The sequence below is a fragment of the Arachis hypogaea genome, chromosome 18 (assembly GCF_003086295.3).
Source record: "Arachis hypogaea cultivar Tifrunner chromosome 18, arahy.Tifrunner.gnm2.J5K5, whole genome shotgun sequence".
NCBI classification, from domain to species: Eukaryota; Viridiplantae; Streptophyta; class Magnoliopsida; order Fabales; family Fabaceae; genus Arachis; species Arachis hypogaea.
The window spans coordinates 122,285,918-122,305,906 of NC_092053.1; the positions used below are offsets into that span (position 1 = coordinate 122,285,918).

The 19,989-nt window shown below is 32.7% G+C and overlaps 1 protein-coding gene across 2 annotated transcripts; it reads right to left on the reverse strand.

The window, feature by feature from the left end:
• Nucleotides 1–780: 780 nt before the first annotated feature.
• LOC112771099 (alpha-N-acetylglucosaminidase) lies at nt 781–18,424 on the reverse strand. Of its 2 annotated transcripts, none has more exons than XM_025815717.3 (19): nt 17,976–18,424; nt 16,588–16,661; nt 15,647–15,858; nt 14,955–15,076; nt 13,902–13,987; nt 13,281–13,375; nt 13,049–13,130; nt 12,747–12,853; nt 12,625–12,655; nt 11,944–12,061; nt 11,432–11,482; nt 8,552–8,661; nt 8,356–8,458; nt 8,006–8,104; nt 4,173–4,283; nt 3,071–3,315; nt 2,598–2,835; nt 1,391–1,469; nt 781–1,249 (listed from the first exon to the last, which is right to left on the reverse strand). In XM_025815717.3, the coding sequence occupies exons 1-19, from the start codon at nt 18,189–18,191 to the stop codon at nt 1,011–1,013; spliced, it is 2,418 nt and encodes an 805-aa protein (XP_025671502.1). In that variant the 5' UTR covers nt 18,192–18,424; the 3' UTR covers nt 781–1,010. The 2 variants fall into 2 exon arrangements, with proteins under 2 accessions (XP_025671502.1, XP_025671503.1); XM_025815718.3 differs by having other exon boundaries at nt 16,588–16,668; nt 17,976–18,404.
• Between the last annotated feature and the right edge of the window lie 1,565 nt (nt 18,425–19,989).

The following is a 19,989-nucleotide window of genomic DNA, read 5'->3' on the forward strand; positions in this document are numbered from 1 at the left end:
AACTTTAAGGTAGCATTTGGTGGAGAGATAGAGACGGAAAGACTGACTGAGAGACAGAGACTAAGAGACAGAGATTGAAATAAATCTCATTATTCTGTTTGCTATAAAGTAGAAGACAGAAATTGAAATAAGAATGAAACTCTAATTTAATTTGTACAAAAGGTAAAATTAAAATTAATTAATTGAAATGAAGATATTTTAGATATAAAATGTTATTAAAATTTCAATCTCCATCTCTAAAAATTTTAGTCCCATGTATCTCTACTTTTTAGAGGTACTGAAATATTGAAATTTTAGAGACAGAGATAGAAATTTTAGTACCAACCTCTGAACTAACAAACATGATATTGAATTTCAGTCTCTCAGTCTCTGTCTTAGTATCTCAAAACAAACACTAAATATGTCATTTTTGTGAGGGTGGAGGACTAACTTGTCTAACTACTATTTTGCACCTCCAGCTTGGCATCTAACGGACAAATCATCATTCTAAGAATCTCGTCAATGGCTTCCGGTTGTTATTTGAGAGACAAAGTAACAAAGATATTAAACTTATTTGTACCGACATAAAAGATCAAAGACTTATTTTTTTATTTAAATTACTATCACCCGGTGAATGGAGAATAAAAATGCAATAATCACATGTATGATAAAGATAATTATGATTGTGATGAATGATGAGATTTATTTGATATGCCTTCCTGCTTTGGATGCTTCTTTCTTCTGTTTCTTGCCTTGTGTGTTATTTTTCATTTGAAGTCTTTGTGATTATGTAACTTCTCATTTCTTAGAATTAAACATTTCTTAACCATCAAAAAGAAAGAGAAAGAAAAATACAAGGGTAGTATCAAATGATTAGAGATAGTTCAGCTGAAAAGCAACAAGCCTTCATAGAACAAAAATAAATAAAAAGCAATAACGTATATTACTTGAGTATAAATAAAAAGCAATAATGTATATTACTTATTATTCTCTGCATTTCTGACATCAAATCTTAGGGTTTGTCAACCAAATTATTTTGCAAAATACTTTTCATAGAGAGCTTGGGAGATGGCAAGAGAATTTCCGTTGGCCTTTACTGGGTAGAGCTCATTGCCTTCTTGCCACTTGTTTGACTGCAAAATCCATTGTTTTCGCCACTCAATCAACTTGAACTTCTCATTCCTCCTCAAGCTTTCAGACAAATAGCTGAAATAGGTTGAAGCTCGTGGGAGATAGTAGCTTTCAAAGAGACCACTCCAAAATTTGTTAGCTGATCAAGAAGCATGGTAAAACAGAAAACTTCAACACAATTGCTATTGTATAGCAAAATTTGATATGAAATAGGCATATCAAAGTTAAATAAGACACCAAAAAAGATAAAAAAAAATCAAAGTTTATTAACGTATTTTACCATAATCATGGAGCTTGCTCTGTGTAGTTTCATTCGTATCATACCACATGGTCACTTGTGTCCTAGCATTCCATTCATACTGGCCATATAAAGGTAAAAATGGCATTAAATCATCTAATTATGGTGTATTTGTAGGTTCCATTGACGTGTGACTCGCCTGAATGTTTTCAAATTTCTGGGAATTTTACCTTGGAAAAACATTTGAATATGACATTTCTAATATAAAATCTCTAAGAATGTAAAAACATTTTGCGAACCACATGACAGGTTTCATATCAATTTCATCCCACTGGCCCAAGGATACAATTATCACATAACCGTATAAACGATGAATTATAAAGGCATATGATATATTATAAATTTGTTTCAACGGCCAAAGATACCATTACTGTAAAACAATAAACTATATGCAGAGAAGAAAAGAAAGATGAGTTATACATGCATAAAACACTATGAAGCACGGACACTTCGTTGAGTTGTCGTGTCCGCGTGTCGGACACAATTTGGACACGACACTCACCGACACTCGTCCGACACGCGTGTCTGCTGTGTCCGACCGTGTCTTAATAAAAAATTCTTCTCCCGACACACCTAGACACACCTAAATACCATCACGTGTCAGCGTGTCCTGTTTTATTCTTAACATATATTTTTAAAATAAATTTAGATATAGTATATATTATTATTTATTAAAACAAAAAAATATTTTAAATACTTGATATAATTAAAATAAGACATTAAAAATAATTAAAAATTTTAATTTATATTTTAATATCAATAAAATATCAAAATATCATTACGATTTATCTAAAAAATACTTTATATTTTATATGAATGCGTGTCCCCGTGTCATGTAAGATTTTAAAATTCGCGTGTCGACGTGTCCCGTGTCGTGTCGTGTCCCGTGTCCATGTCAGTGTCTATGCATCATAGATAAAACATATTAAAAATATGGATTTAGCTATAAGAGTATAATAATAAAAATTTTCTAAATTTTTTATGTATCCAACGTATTGAAAATGTGAAAAACTATTTTTCAATAACTTTTACCCTAAAAATATATACCACTTATTAGTTGCCATAAATAATTAATCATATTACAAGTAATATTAATTCTGTTAATATGCATATGTTTGTTAGCAGCAGCAATATCGGATCACAGATCATGCTGTGAGCAATATATATATATATATAGTTAACTAGTTACCTGCTTCTTCTCACTTGGATTACTTGCAAGTTTCTTAGCACTCTCAAGCCATGTTCCAAGAAGAAAGTTGTCATCGGATGCCAGCAATATTTCAATATCCTTAATCAATTGAAGGAACTTATTGCTATGAAAGTGCAAGGCATCAATATCCTTCTTCTGAAAAGAAGTAACCGCCTTGATGTATTCTTCATTTGCCAACTTCGACAATACCTGACGTGTTAAGTCAACCAGGTCATACCTGTCAAAAAGAAAATGGCACTTTTGATTAACAATTTTTTCCCCCTAATCAATTCGGTACACTGTCCATTTGCTATTATCTAACATGTCCGTATAAGGATCGACTTGGAAGAGCACCATTGGGCTAACCCAAAACCAAGTGAAAGAACAATTTAAGAAGAATAGTATGCTCTATGGAAATGGAAAGTGAGTGATACAGGAAAAAAATTTTGGATATACCAAACTCAACAGGTTACCTATATGTGAGACTTCCAGCAAGATCCTTTCCACCAGCAACGAATAGTTGCAATGCCTTGATTACATCATTGGGACGATACCACAAATGTGCCTGTGGCATATCGGAGTTTGTTTCCTGGGACAAGTATCTTCTATTTCCAGGTGGCAAGAAGTAAATTTTCTTCTGATCGTTCGCCACACTGGATCCAAAATTTGTTGATGGGTCCCAATCAGGAAACATTACAATAAAATCATGGTTATGGTCCTGCGGTGATTGGTAATTCACAAAGTTTTCCAAATCAGTACCCAGGTTTCAACAATTATATCAACAATAGATCTTGCAAAGCAACTAGACCAAAATTTACTAATAATCAGCCGAAATCATATATGATCAAGGACAAGATCATAAAACCAGTAATGAGAGTTAATGAAATGGAGGTAGTCCAATATATAGAGATATAGAAAAAATATAGGTAAAACCATTAACAGAGATTTGAATTCCAATAGTTTAAACATGGACATGATTTTCAAGACACCATGGCATTGTTCAAACCTTGTTGTCACTGTCAATCATTTTAGTGGAATCTCTTCTTCTTTTGCAACATTCAACCAATCAACCCAACTCTTTAGTCAAAATCAACATCATGCTTGATTTATATTACCAGCCAAGTTTCAAGGAGTTGACTTTATATTTTGGTATAGTTAAGCATAAAAGTTTATTAGTGCCAAATTTAAATCTTAGTAAGTTTTTGAGGTTCTGATATTATCCTAATCATGTCTTAAAATACCTTATTGTACACAATCTGTTAAAATAACGTCTCATCTCCCTGTATTTCATGATTTAATTGCTTATTTAGGATGACCAATAATTCTAAATAAGGATAGTGTATTGTCATCATACCTATCAAATGAAAACAATACATACTCCTAGTGTCCAGAGTTCCTGTCCACTCTGTTAAAAGACTAAGTAATAGAGAAAGAAGAGTGACTCTCACTCGGTGTGGTTGTTTAGGTATAAAGATCCCTATTTAAATTGAAAAAAGAAAAGCCACACAGAAACTAGTATGGCGTAAAATATATTATCATAAATATCCAACGAATTCAATGTATCAAAATACATACAGCAATTCCATCGGTACAATTGTAAATTGTGTGATACAGTATCTCCCAGGCCTCCTCAACTTGATGAACTGCTTTACCATATCGCCTATGGGAATAACTCTTGATCCATTCCTGCAAAAAAATAAATAAATAAATAAAATAAAGTACAACCCATTGGATCGAGGTTTTGATGATATCAAAGATTCTAGATACACAACTTTACTATCATATTGTAGTCTGATTCACACCCACAGGAAAATAGGAGGAGGAAAGAAAGGACTGATCATGAAATGCATGAACGTCAGATGTTAACAAAAAGTACTCTCTTCAGAGTACTGAATCATGCATTGAAAATGGAGTTGAAATCTTGGTTTCAGGAATTAAAATTATGCATGTACATGTGCCATCAGAAATTAGAATGTGTAGCTATCATGTCATGGAGGTGCTTGCCAAAGGAATGTGTAGCTGCCCTGTGATTAATATCTCAAGGTTGTAGTACTTTCAACCATTGATTTCTTCGAAGGTAGGTGAAGGTCTCGTTTTAACTTTTAATAAGACTACTAGATAGGAGATACTTCATTTGACCTAGCTTTTCCTAGTCTATACCACTTACCTTCCTTGAATAATTCTCCTATTCAATCCTTTTGTATTGCACAGGGTTCTTCTCCATCTTGGAATCTTCACCTTCTTTGTAACCTTAAGGATAGGAAAGCCACTCAGTTCTTGATGCTCTTAACCTCCTGATGATTTCTCTTTGACTACTATATGCTCTTAGACCTTTTGTGATTTCTTGACTCCTCTGGTAGTTTTAGCTGAATTCCTTCTTTCACTTTTTGGACTATTTGGTTGGAGCGAAATCCATGTATTTTCAAAGCAGATTCTCTAACAAGCATGTTTTATTAGACTCCTAGAATCTATTTGGTGTAAAGTTCATAATATTTTCCAGGAATTTTCCTTCTCAAACTTATCGAGAGATTGGAAAGCAATGTTTTTTAGATTAAATTTTCTTTTGTTAGCTTTGCTTTGGTGTAGGGATAACCCAATTTCTTAGAATCCATTTACTATTTTTCTATACGCAAGGTTGTTTCACTTTCTCTTCTCTTTTCTTCTGAACATGTCATTCAACCATAATGAACTAGGTCATGTATAACGAATCTATCTAGAGCTCAAGGTAGTCTCTAGATGCATTGTTAGCTTTTTACTATTGTGCCACCTCAGCTTAAGTGGCTAATTCACACAACTAGAGCACAATCTTCTATCTTTGCATTATGCTATAGGATTCTCATTGTATTTTTATCTCCTTATAAAACCTATTTTTATATAATGTTAAAAGATTCTTCTTTAACCTTAACTTTTCATATTCTCTTACCCTTTATTTTTATGTAGGTTATTACACTATTGCTTTCAATGTTAATGTTAATTCTTTTAAATAGGTATAAATCTAATTAAAATCTAATTTCTTCTCTTCTCCTTTCATACCCATTCTTATATTTACTATATAAATCAATATTCACTTCACATATTTTCTTTATCTCATCTCACATAATCTCATATCTCTTTCTCTTTCTCCTTCTCCCTCTCCATTCTTACTAATTTTTTGCACAACTGGAATTTGGTTAATGACCATAGATTTTATTTTTATCTTTTTAATTTGCTAAACGTATGTATTAAGTAATTTTGTGATTGTATTCATTAATTTTTCTATTTCTTTGTTTAATTGTATTCATGAGTTATATAGTGTCTTTGTCGCTTATATATCACTTCTTTTTCCTTTCAACAATTTACATTTTTTTAAAATCATTTAGTTGTAATAATATTGTTGAAAATACATGTTGTCATAATTCATTAAAATTAAAATTAGAAAATTAAATCTCGTTTTTAATTATCAAAACATTAATAATATTTACTATATAAATCAATATTCACTTTACACATTTTCTTTATCTCCTCTAACATAATTTCATACTTCTTTCTCTTTCTCCCTCTCCATTCTTGCTAATTTTTTGCACAACTAGAATTTGGTTGATGACCATAGTTTTTTTTTAATTTGCTAAACGTATTGTGTGATTGCATTCATTAATTTTTCTATTTCTTTGTGTAATTGTATTCATGAGTTATATAGTGTCTAAATCGTATATATATCCCTTTTTTTTTTCAACAATTTACATTTTTTAAATATCATTTAGTTGTAATAATATTGTTGAAAACACATGTTGTCATGATTCATGAAAAATAAAATTAGAAAATTGAACGTTCGTTTTTAATTATCAAAACATTAATAATATTCATATTTGTATTTTATCTAATAGTTTCATTATTGTACCATAGTATTTAAATATAACCTAACAAAAGTAACTATTTAAAAAATAAAAATAAAAAATAATTATAGTGAATAAACTTCAATGTTTTTATTACTTATAGTCTAATTTATGTATAATTTTATTTTTTATAATTATTAAATTTTGAATGTATTTTTTAATTTTAAATTGTCATTTATCATGAACCGTTATAAAATTTAAATTAATTTTGATATGCTACTAAACAAAATTTTAAACTTCTTAATCAATTAAATTTAATCCATATTCATTTGAATTACAAAGTAATGATTAAGCACAATTATTATCTATATTAAAACGGTATATTTTTTCTTTGTATTTCTTTTTTGTTGAATAATAATATTATTAAATCATATATAAATTGCCAAATTAAATAAATATAATGAACAATATTTTTTACAAATTAACTTCTAAGTTTAATATTAATTTACATATGATCTAATATATCCCTAAGCAATATATATAACATTTTAATTTATACTATATAATATAATTAATTTAGTTCTCCGCGCATCGCGTCTTAATCTAGTTTATATTCATTAGAGGAATAAATCTAGTTTATATAACGTTTTTTATGTAGGTACATTTGTCAGCATCTGTATTTTTTTATGGGTACAAATGGTAATTTATTCTTCATTAGAGGTATGAATCCCCTTAACAAGTTTTTAGACAGACTAGCACTTACAATACTTACCACATTTCATGATATTAGAGTTGAGTAGGCCTAACTCAATCCGAAAAACTAGCTCAAGATGTGAGGATTGGCAAGCACTTATAAAGACTATCATGGTCATATCCCCAATAAATGTGAGACTTTTATAATACCCTCTTACCTGATTACCGGACATATACAGAGGGCCAACTAACAAACATAGGACAGGCTCCAATACCAAAAGCTAGCTCAATTGGTGAGGATAGTCAAACACTTATAAAGGATATCATGGTCATATTTATAAGTATCGTGGCACTTCTAATACATAATTTAAAGAGCGCTATACCCTGACATGACAATATGATATTCTAATCACGTGATATAGAGGGCATAATGTCCCTATAATGCAATATTAATTGAGATATTATTAAACATAAACCCTTACAAGAATAGAACTGAATTCTTAATTTGTTGCACATGGTCATTGCATGCATATTAAGATCTACTTACAACTCGTACATTTTAAGCTATCAATATTAACTACTTTCTAAGCCTCTTTTGAAATATTAGAGCATTCTTGATATATGTTTTGTGCAACACTTGTTATTCGTAAGATGCTTCAATATATATATGTGAAAATTCTACTTGTAAAATAAAGAGGGTTGAAAAAGTTTCAAGTGGATTATCAAAAGATCAACTATGGGAGAATCAAGGGAAAATTTAAATGAGAAGTTAGATTTGTGAAATTTGAATTTAAAATTAAGCTTAACACCAGAATTAAAAATTAGATGAGAAGAACGTTAAAACAAACAAGTAAAAACAAGTGTCAATAATTGTATAAGCAATACGCTTTTGAACAACATTACCGGAACTTGCACTTTTTTCTCCCGAAATGCCATTTCAGACATTAGTTCGTAAACAACAGGATTCTGCTCTATTCCTTCCATGCACATACCAACACCAACCTACAAAAAATTTAGCTGCATAAGTTTAAAAACTAGAATGCAGAAGCTATAAATTAAAAAATTTACTAAATAATTATCTTTAATTTAATGCTATCAATACTTATTTTCCAACAAAACGAAGAATAGATAAAACATCAGCCGCATATGATCAAAGTTGAATGAAGCAGGTGCGATGTAGGCTTCTAAGAAATAAAAACTTCTAACTTATGTATCATAATTGGCAATATGCAATATGTGAAAATTTGTGGTACCATTGTTGAGTTTGCACTGATATGAGCCTCAACAGGCCCCGAAGAAATTGCATCCAAAATACCATACATTTCAATATTACCACCAAAATTATGTAGCATGCACCTGAAGCAGAGTAAGAGTGAGAAAGAATAATTGCTATTGACAATATCAAAGTTTTTCAAAACTAGTAATATGAGCTACCAAAAAGATAATTACCAGATATAAGGAGTACCATAAAACTGAAAGGAAGATTTCCATATTGGTTTAACATCAGCAAACAGATCAAGAACAATCATCTTCCCAGATGGAACTGATTGTAGAAGTGCCTGCAATTATTGACATGCATAGTCCGGAAAGGAAAAATATATATTAAAAGAAAACATCAATACAAAGAAGCAGCATTTGCATTAAACTGAACTAGCTTTAGCTCATACACCATTGCAGGACTAAAGTTGCATAACAAAGACCCATAATGCTAAAGAATTTTATTTCAGTGTTTTAAGGTATGCCAGATGAGTCGAGAAAGAACATCTTAGTACCTATCTACAAGAATAAGGGGGGATATACAGAGTTGCGAAAACTATATCAGGGATCAAGCTCATGAGCCAAACTATGAAGTTATGGGAAAGAGTGATAGAACGGAGGCTGAGACAAGAGACACAAGTAACAAAGAACCAATTTGGTTTTATGTCAGACAGATCCACCACTGAAGCTACATACCTGTTAAGAAGGATGATAGAAAGGTATCATAGTAATAAAAGATATTTACATATGGTGTTTATTGATTTGGAAAAAGCGTACGATAGAGTGCCAAGGGAGGTCTTATGGAAAGGTTTTGGAAAGGAAGAGAGCAAGGATCGCATATATTCGTGCAATTAAAGACATGTATGATGGGGTTACAACTAATGTGAAGACTCAATGTGGTGTGACAGAGAAATTTTCTATTGGTATATGATTACACCAAGGATCATCCTTAAGTCCATACCTTTTTCACATTAGTCTTGGAAGTACTCACAGAACATATCCAAAAGCCTGTGTCATGGTGCATGCTTTTTGCTGATGATATCGTTCTTATGGGAGAGTCAATGAAGGCCTAAATAAGTAGTTGGATTTATAGAGAGAAGCTCTAGAAGTGTATGCTATGCGCATAAGTCATAGCAAGACGGAATATATGGAATATAAGTTCGGCCGCCGAGGGGAAAGTCCTAATACAAAGGTGAAGATTGGAGAAAACAACCTACAAAAAATTGAAAGTTTTATATATCTTAGGTACATCATACAGGATAATGGAGAGATTAAATAGGATGTAAATCATAGGATCTAAACAGGTTGGTCCAAATGGCGAAGCGCATCTAGTTTTATATGTGACAAAAAAGTACCTTTAAAACTTAAAGGTAAATTATATCGCACTGCTATCAGACCGTCTATGTTTTATGGTACAGAGTGTTGGGCGACTAAAGGAGAGCACAAACATAAGTTACGTGTGACAGAGATAAAGATGATGAGATGGATAAGTGGTCATACGTGATTAGATAGAATAAGGAACGAAGATATAAGAGAGAAAGAGTTGAAGTAGCACCTATTGTGGATGGTAGAATTACGTCTCGGGTGGTTTGGACATGTGAGAAGAAGACCAACAAAGCACCCAGTCAGATGGGTGGATGAGATGGAAGATGGACAAGGGGTGAAAGACAGAAGAAGACCATCCATGAGGTGGTCAAATGAGATCTACATGTAAACAATCTCTCTGTAGACATGATACATGATAAAACTCAATGGCATCATTTGATCCATGTAGCCGACCCCACCTAGTGAGATAGTGAGACAGGACTTTGTTGTTGTTGTTTTGTCTGAGATCTTCATACAACTCCAGAACTATCACAATTAGATATCTAAAATCACTTTTTCAAATTGCTTTAGCAAATATAAACATTAATAATGTACAAACAACTGAACAAGGGATCTACAATTTCAGACTTGGAGCAGCAGTGCAATCTAAACATTAAGGTCAGGTGGTGATCAGGACTTCAGGAAGCATAAGGGAATAGAGGTGCTCTAGTTCTGGAAGGAAGCCAAGAAAGATGAAAGCGGCTCAAGAAACTAAACAATAAAATATCCGTGAGCACAGAGAAGAATTCGATTCCATGATCGAAGGAACAAGATATTATCATGGGCAAAACCAAAAATCAGAACATCCAAGCTTTTTCATTGGTATGTGATTGGAAACTCCTACTGAATATCTGATTTTATTGAATATCTTGCAAGAAACCTCCTATAGGCTAAACTAGAAAATAAAAGCTAAGCGAAAGGAGAAAGAAAAGAAAAGATAACACAGGTCAGTTGACAGATCACTAACTTCTCGTCCAGTCCATGCCCAGAACTTTCTAACCATTTCCCCAACCTTTCCTTCCCTATTATACTATATACCCCAGTTAGAACTACAAACATAAATAAAAAATAATAAAAAGAAAGAAAAGAAAGGAAAAAGGAAAAAATTGCAATGTCATAGGCTACAAAACATGAATTCAGTCAAACATATGAAGCAATTACTATTTCAAACTTGTAGGAAGTAAAAATCATTTAAGAAATCCATAATAATCTCTGACTAAATTCATGGAAGTAGATAATCTACAATAATCCCTGGAGCTTGTTACAATACATATAGATCATACAGGGAAAAAAATGAACATTAGCAACTGACTTTCTTAGAAGCCAAAATCCTGACATAAGAAAAGGCTCTAGTTTCCATAATAGCACTGATATAATCCATGAAGCCAAAATCCTAACACAACGATAAGAGGTATATTGATTCTGCTAATATATTCATTAAGAACTAGACAAAGCCATCTGTTTGAGACTACACAAATGAGAACCTTGAAAGCTTATTAAGCTAAGGTTGTCAACTGCAAGAAAAAAAGGCATTATCTAATTCTTTTTCAAAGAATCATTTTGACAAAAAAGGGAGGATCTCTATGTGGTTTCATAGTCTAACCAGTGGATGAAAAATGAAAATAAACAATAATAATAAAATTCAAAAAATAAAAAATGCAAATCCTCAAAAAGACATGATGTTTAGCCTGTTTTGACTTTACATACTTTCATTTGAGGTGGCTTCCAGAATGATGAGTCAGAGTAGAAGAGCCAACCCTGCAGATTCATTGATATTTGTCATCTACAAATCAGTATGCATTACAAATGGCATCAAAATACTAGAAGAAATAGGTAAATGGAACTCGCTAACAATGAAAAGCAACAAGGAAAAAGAATTCACAGCAGACCAAACTCAATGATAGAAGTAAGGTGTTACTGGAAACATATTTTTCTACATTTGAAAACATAGGACAAAATACACAAAGAAGGGGGTGAAAAATAAATAAAATATTGAGGAAACTATACACCAAGGAGACTATCCATGGCTCAGAGTGAATTTGACTAAAGAATATAAGAAGATGACAACAAATACTTACAAGAAACTAATGCATAATATACATTTCAAAAAGATTATCTATAGGGATTCAGATGCTTATAATTAGAGAAGATATTGTAGATAATTTTGATATAGGAGGAGTAAAAACTGATGGAAAGATCCAGAGTCATTTGAAACATACTTGCATAAGCCACACAGCATCCTTGTCACCTTTCGACATTGCTTTAAATATAGAGGCTCCAAGATTTGAGATATATTCTGGATCACCGGTAGGTGGGGAGTTTTCATTAAATGTGTCACTACAGTCAATGGTATATGTTAGACATAAAATCATTTATGTGCCTTTATCTAACAAGTTAAACTTTTAAAAGAGTTGGTTTATGACATAATAGCAAAGTACTTATAACCAAAAGATCAAGAATTTAGACGACGTGTCCATCCTTCTATAGAGAAAAAGTTAATTTGAGCAAATGCTAAACTAGACTCAAGTATAATTCTTCAAGCTCAATGGGCAGTACGACTATAGTGGGTTAGATATAAAATCATTTATGACCCTCTATCTAACAAACAAGGCCTTTGGAAGATATGATTCATGAGAATAGAAATACAATATGTATGCCAGAACTAATAGTAATCAAGCTTAAAAAACCACTCCAATCAAATCACAATAACATATGTACAAGACTCAAACCAATAGATATCAACAAGTGAACATGCTCACTCAAATATGACTGTTTCATAAAATGGAAAATCCTCACACGAGAAAAATGGTTCGACATACTGCTAGACTATATCATCACTTTGCAAGGAAAAGTCAGCAGGAAAATAAAGAATATAACATATGGAGTACAAATAAACATACCAGTTATAGATGTCTGTTACATCCCCATATTCTGTAAAAAGCAGAAATTAGATAATATGCAAAATTGACAAAGATAGTGAGGATTAAAAGAATGAAATATAACTCAGAATTTGGAGAATCACCTTTGATTTGTTTCCTGATAAAAGCTTCCCCAATTTCAACAAATAGAGGATCTGAGGGATCAAGAAGATATGTACAGCACCAACGAGGATCCCCATCAACAGTGTTCCTATACAGAACAGTAATTAAACACATCAATGATACATACATGGAAGCACAAAGCTCTAAAGCTCAAAAGAAGTTTGAAACTGGAATATGAGCACAAATCTAAGATATGCCACTTGATAGGGAATTTTTCACCTTGGTTATAAAAAGTCATGCATTAGGTACACAAAAGTATCACCATAAAAGGGAAGAGAAATACCAGTCACCAAGTCTAGTTATTTTTGCTGAAGGGAATATCTTTGTCAAAGAAGCTGGAGCATTCCCCGAGAAGGATGGTAACACTAGAATATAAAAGATCAAATGTTACATGACAGCACTGGTTTTACGAAATGTAGCATACAAATTTGAGAATTAAATACAGGTACTGACATAGGTACCGACATCAAACAATATGACACTCAAATAAAATCTATATAATCATGCAAGTTTACCTGGGGTCATGCCTAGCTCCAACATTCGAGTGATAATCTGTTTCTGCAAGGCCAATTGATGATCTAGCCAATTTTGAGATAAAGGGCCACCCCATCTGTGAAATGATAGATCTCATTTTATACCAGAGAACATGCTATGATAACAGTTACCTTTTATTTGAAATAACCAGTGAATGCAACAAAAAGCCTCTATAGTACCAAAGATACACCCTTAGTATCATGAAAAAATGGATAGAGAAGGATGAAAAAAGTTATTATTACTACTAGCACCACCACCATGTGGACTATGTACGGAATATATTTTAACATATTGCAATGTGAATCCATGACTACACATCATAGACACTAAGAATGTTGCAACTGTACCCTCACCTCCATGCTGTAAATCAAGAAGACAGGTGAAAAGCAAAAGAGATAATACCAAAATTCCATCACAATAAAGGATTATTCATAAAATAATCAGAAAATATTCTCATTATATCAATTATCCAACATGGGTGCCTCGACTTTCAGAAGTACAAAAGTACACAGACCACATGATTACCCAACTAACAATGCCATCTCCATGGCTTTATAAGCACAAAAAATCAACGATAGGGTTTAAATATTTACTTTACCTACCCATGTAAATTTCCCATGCGAGCCCATGCAAGAAAAGCAGGTCCACCAAAGAAATTATTCAGATCTTCCGAACTAATGTTAAAATCCTACAAATGAAAATACTAGTCAAATCACTATGGAGAGAGAAAATACATTATGTTTAATTAATGAGTATAAAATGACATCAATAAGAATGAAAAGTGCATCTAACATTGGTAGCTAAAACAACATGTTGTCATCTTCAAGCCCATCACAGAGCCACATGCATCTAAACATTGGCAAATGCCCAGAATGATGTCATATAATTCCAATGTGGTATAAATATAGCATGTAGATTATAGACTACTTTAAAATGTATAAGAAAAAGTCTTCATTAGGTTAGAGTAGACATAAAGTAAGCCTAGGAGAAACCGATAAGAAGATATCTTGTGTTTGTTTCAAAAAAAACTTCACCATTGCTACCCCTCTAAAATAAAGAGAAAAAGCATAACAATTGAGCAATGCATCCAGATCTCTCTAACATATCAATCAAGAAAGACCGTCTAAAATAGTCACTATGCTAGATGACTACCACTAAAATGCTAACAGGACTTTATCCAAATAAGTGAATACTTGGAACTTCTAGCATTTTATAAATGGTTATAAACCCAATGATTTGAGTGCATTGACATTTTTGCCTATGGAAGCAATAAGACACCAAATATCTCCATTTAAACCACCAAATATTCATTAATCAAAAGGCATAAAATGAAATACCCAGGCCTTATATCTGTCAAAGTATAAACATATCTAGCATAGCCAATAATATGCAGAACAGTTATTAACATAATCCAAATAGAAACATTATGCACACTTTACTTCGAGCAGCGTAAGTTTGAAAGAATGGCTGATAGAAAGAAACAAAAATAATAAAAACATGATGACAAACTTTGCATTCTGAAGAAGTAACACCATCACTGAAGTAATGATCTTCTAGTGAAAAACTTGTTTCTGTGCACTGATTTTCAGAGGTAATTCCCTCAACACGAGAAATATCTTTACTTAGACTAAGGTTCGTCTTAAACCGCACCTTACCTTAAAAACCTTTTGCCATATTGCTTCTTGCCCAGTGAATGCCAAGGGTAAGTTCACCCCCTGAAGTGCCATCCAGTCTACCTCCTTTTCCCACTTTTCCCAGTCCCACCAAACATACGAATCTACAAGGAATCACAAAGAATGTGATATTGTATACCCTTGAACAAGGAACCAGTGGTTGTGTATTTGTTCTGCAACTATGCATTGTTCCTAACAGTAACCTTATGATCCTTGAATGTGATAAGATAGGAACCCCAAAGTTCAACACTTCCTGACCAGAATGACTTGAGAAAACTCACTCAACTCGATAGTATTACGTTTGGCAATAGGACTTAAGTGTTTATTTGTATTGGACTACGTACCGCTAGCCATTAATAAAATATTTGCTTCTCATAAATTTTATAAAGTCCTAGAAGATCAATTACTGCTTTTTTTTTTTTAAATTTTGGGATAGAGGAACACTAGTACCTTCTAACTGACTTTGTATAGGTTATGCATACAAATGTTTATTAATTCAACTTCTTTGGAATAAGTGACTAAAGAGTATCTATATTTTGACAGAGATCAAAGTTTTAACCATCCACACTAGCCATCGACTGAACTAACGTCGGTTCACATTCTCAATAAGTGGCTCAGTACAAAAAGTTTCAGGAAAATGTGTAATTCGATGGAAAGCTGATTTCAGTACTCACAGCTTGAAGTCACAACATTTTGGTAATAGTTCCATGGAACTGGGCGTTTAACTATTAGTCCCTCATCTTTCAAAAGGGGAAGTGATCCTGGCTTTGGGACTGAAGCTATCTGAATTCCACCTGTCTTTGCCCATGAGATGTGAGCTCCACACCAATACTTTAGATACCAATGAAGGCCAGATGCAATCTCAACAGCTGTGGTTCCTCTAATACTGAGAAATATACACATTAACAATGTTAGAATGTAGGAAAAAAACCTTTCTTTGCCCCATACCATATCAAAATATTCAATACTTTGTGTCATAATCTAATACAATAGCAGTAACTCAAGGAAAATGTTATAAGAATAATTTTCTGCCTGAAAAGTAAAAAAGAAAATGAGATCTAATTAAGCTGATGTCATGTATTTTCCAAATCACATCTTCAACAGCAGATGAGTTCCATTCTGCCACTGAGGCATGCATGTACTTGGATACTAAAGAAAGCATGAGATCAAGTAACCAGCAAAGCGGGTAATAGTGAAATTAAATAAGGTTAAATGAAATCTCAGTAATACATTATGGAACTTCCTTCTCTTCTTGGCACCTATCATTCTATATTTCTGTCCTACTATAGATCACCTGATCTCATTCAAGAGCAGACAACTAATGACATTGAAAAACTGGAAACTTCAGAATCTTATATAATTGTAACTACATTTAACCACACCATCAGTGAACTACAAATGGTAGAATTTTCATTACACTTTATATACAGATTATATACTGAAATTTGACCAATTTAATATTTTCAAACAACAATGTGAAGAAGTTCAATAGCATTTTTTAAAAGGAAATAAAGATCTAAGGCATAAAAAATAACAGAATAAGAAATAAGACAAGCTGTAAACTTGTAGGTAAAGAAAAAGAAAGCATTGTCAGCATAAATTTCAGTTGACATACATTATCTCAGGCCCGCTCTGTCTCAACTGATTGTAATTATTTATCAGAAAACAACTGTCTCCACCACATGCATCCTGAAAACTATGGAAACCATATTTCACATCAAATCATATAAGAGTAGATGCAGATCCTAACTAATTCTGAAGGTTAGTATAAGGATATCATATATTAAGTGAAAACATCCATTAGAAAATTGGAACTAAATAAATAAATCTAGTCCTTGTTGCTTCAAACAAAATTCTCACATAAATGACTGATTGAATTATAATACATCTTTGTACAAAAGGTCAGGAGGCAAAGAGAAGTATACATCTTAGGATACATGTAAACAAAATTCCAGGTAAACAAGGCCAAAAGGGGCGACAAAAAAATGAAATAAAATAAAAGCTCACTTTATTTAATGAACTATGGAGTAAAAAACAAGTACCATGTTGTCAACAATGAAACTTCTAAACAATAAATCTGTAGTAAAAGGCTTGATTTGGTAGATGCCTTTATAAAGAGCTACTGAGCTCTTTCAAAACTCTCAAAGCATCATGGTCAGCATTGTTTGGTAATCTTATAAAAACATTGCTTTTAATAAGCAAAAATCACAAGAGTAGTATTTATAACGTTACCGTTATCTAAAACAGAATTTTACTTCCTGTGTCACTAATAAAAAAAAATTGATAAGTTAGTCTTCTATTCAAATTTAAGAATTATGGGTTAATGCTCACTTTGGTTGAGTAGATACATGTGTAAATCATTTTTGGTCCCTGTAAGTTTCAATGAATCAAAATGTCCCTCTAAGTAGTAAACATAAGTCAAGTTAAACGACTCATGAATATACCTACAGGAACTAAAGTCAGCATTAACCTTTTGGATTATATTAGCCTCTAAATTTTAAGAAGAGTCATGCTGTATGGCCAACAGTTTTATAGCCAAATATCTAGCCAGATATAAAGAACAACCAAAAAATCAACTATACAAGTATGCTCTATGCTCTATGCTCTCTGCTCTCTCTCTCTCTCTCTTGTGGGAAGGTGAAATGAGATTGTTGGCTAAAAAGTTGTTGATAATCTACACTTTCTCTTTCAATAAACAGCAGTAATTTGAATATCACTTCATGCAGCTCTCAATAAGAACATAACCTAGCTTTTAAAAGAAATGTTAAAAGTATTGCAACCTTTTTTCTTTACCTAAAAAGTTAAAATTAAAAAAGAAAAATCTGCATAAAGAAATTAGTATCAACTTTTACATTTATGATTTAACAAAATATCAATTGATGGTTTAACAAGAAGATACCGTACCACTGATCACTAAAATAAATAAATAAATTACTACCACTCACAAACTCAACCAACATTGAAATTAAGACATGGAAACTCCGAGGGGAAAAGAGAGATCACCTTAGACACAATTTTGAACTCGAAACTGGACAAATGAGTAGGAAGCAATCTACTCAAAACACCTTTAGCAGCAGCTTCTTGAACAGATGGAGGCGCCCTTTTGAAGTCCAAGCGCTGGAGCAGAGGTCCTATGGAGTCAAACTCGGACAGTGACAGAGGAAGCAGCAGAAATGATGGAACCAAAATCAGAAACAGAAAATTGAACTCGTTGAACATTTTTTTTCTGCGATGGCGGCGCCACAGAGACGGCGAGAGGTGACACGACGGAGACGGCAAGAAGGGTGAAGGACGAAGGCGACGCAGGCGGACACGGCGGCAACGGACAGGGGCAGCGACGGGAAGAGAGAAAGTCGCAACAAGTCAACACTTAGAGCTGATTGCTTTGGTATTTTGACTATTTGATAATGAAAATAAAGCATGATTGGTGTTGTAAAATAAATAAAAGATATACTAAATATAAAATAAAGATGTGTAAATAGAAGACTCTAGTATTAATTATCTCAATAAAAATTATTCATATATTTATAAGTAGTAACAAAAGAAAGAGAGAGAGAGAAACTATTAGTAATTTAGTAGAGAATAAAGAGAGAGAAAGGTGTTTTTATTGATTGTGTGTAACTATCATAGACTTAAGCCTCTATTTATATACGTACATCAAATTCTTATTAAATGTACTATTTCTTGAGAATACTGAACCGTCCATCATAAATAGGCATCTACGTCACTAATCTTATCACAACACTCCCCTTGGATGTCCATTTAGGATTATGTCTCGTTAAAACCTTACTAAAGAAAAACCAAATAGAAAAAAAAACTTTAGTGAAGGAAAAAGAATACAAAATTCTTTGTGATGGGGACTGTCTCATTAAAAACCTTGTCAAGAAAAATCCAATGGAAAAAAACCTAACCAAGGAAAAAAGAGTACAGTCTCCCCTTCTTGTCGACATCATTTAATATCTCGAAATCGGCGCATCCCAATCTCATGTATCAATCTTTCAAAGGAGGATTTTGGGAGTAACTTTGTGAATAAATCTGCCAAATTGTCATTTAAGTAGATCTGTTGGACATCAATTGTTCCTTGATTCTGAAGATCATGAGTAGGGGTGTCCATGGATCGGATCGTATCCGCAGATCTGCGGTAAATATCTGCATCCGATCCGAAAATTGCGGATACGATCCGATCCGCAAATTGATCGGATCGGATCGGATCCGATCCGCGGATCCGCAGATCCTCACTATAATAATTAAAAAATAAAAAAATATATATGTTTGGTATTATATTTACTTGTTTGTATGTTTTAGTTAGTAATTATTATTCATATATTGTATTATTTTAATTTTGTTATTTAGAGAGAGTTTGATTAAAAATATTTTAGGAATAAATAAGTTTAAAAGTATGAAAGAAATATTTTTATCGAATTCTTTTACATAGAAATATAATTAAAAAGAAAAGATTTAATTATGCGGATATATCCGATATCCGATCCGATCCGATCCGCAAATGTGCGGATAGGATCGGATCGGATCCGGCACTAAAAAATGCGGATATCATATCTGATCCGATCCGATGGAAATTATGCGGATCGAATCGAATTTTCGGCCATATCCGATCCGATCCGATCCGCGGACACCCCTAATCATGAGTGGAGAAGAATTTGGAAGAAATATGCTTTGTTCTATCACCTTTGATGTATCCACCCTTAAGTTGAGCAATGCATGCTGTATTATCTTCAAACAGATAGTTGGAGCTATCTTATGATCAACCAGTCCACTTGATGACAGAATATATTGGATCAAACTCCTAAGCCAAAAACATTCGCGACTTGCTTCATGAATCGCTAGTATTTCAGCATGATTAGAGGATATTGCTACAATTGTCTGTTTCGTGGATCTCCATGATATAGCTGTACCACCATGTGTGAACAAATATCCTGTTTGAGATCTCCCTTTTTGTGGATCAGACAAGTATCCAACATCTGCATAGCCAACTAATTGTGACTTGGATTCATATGGA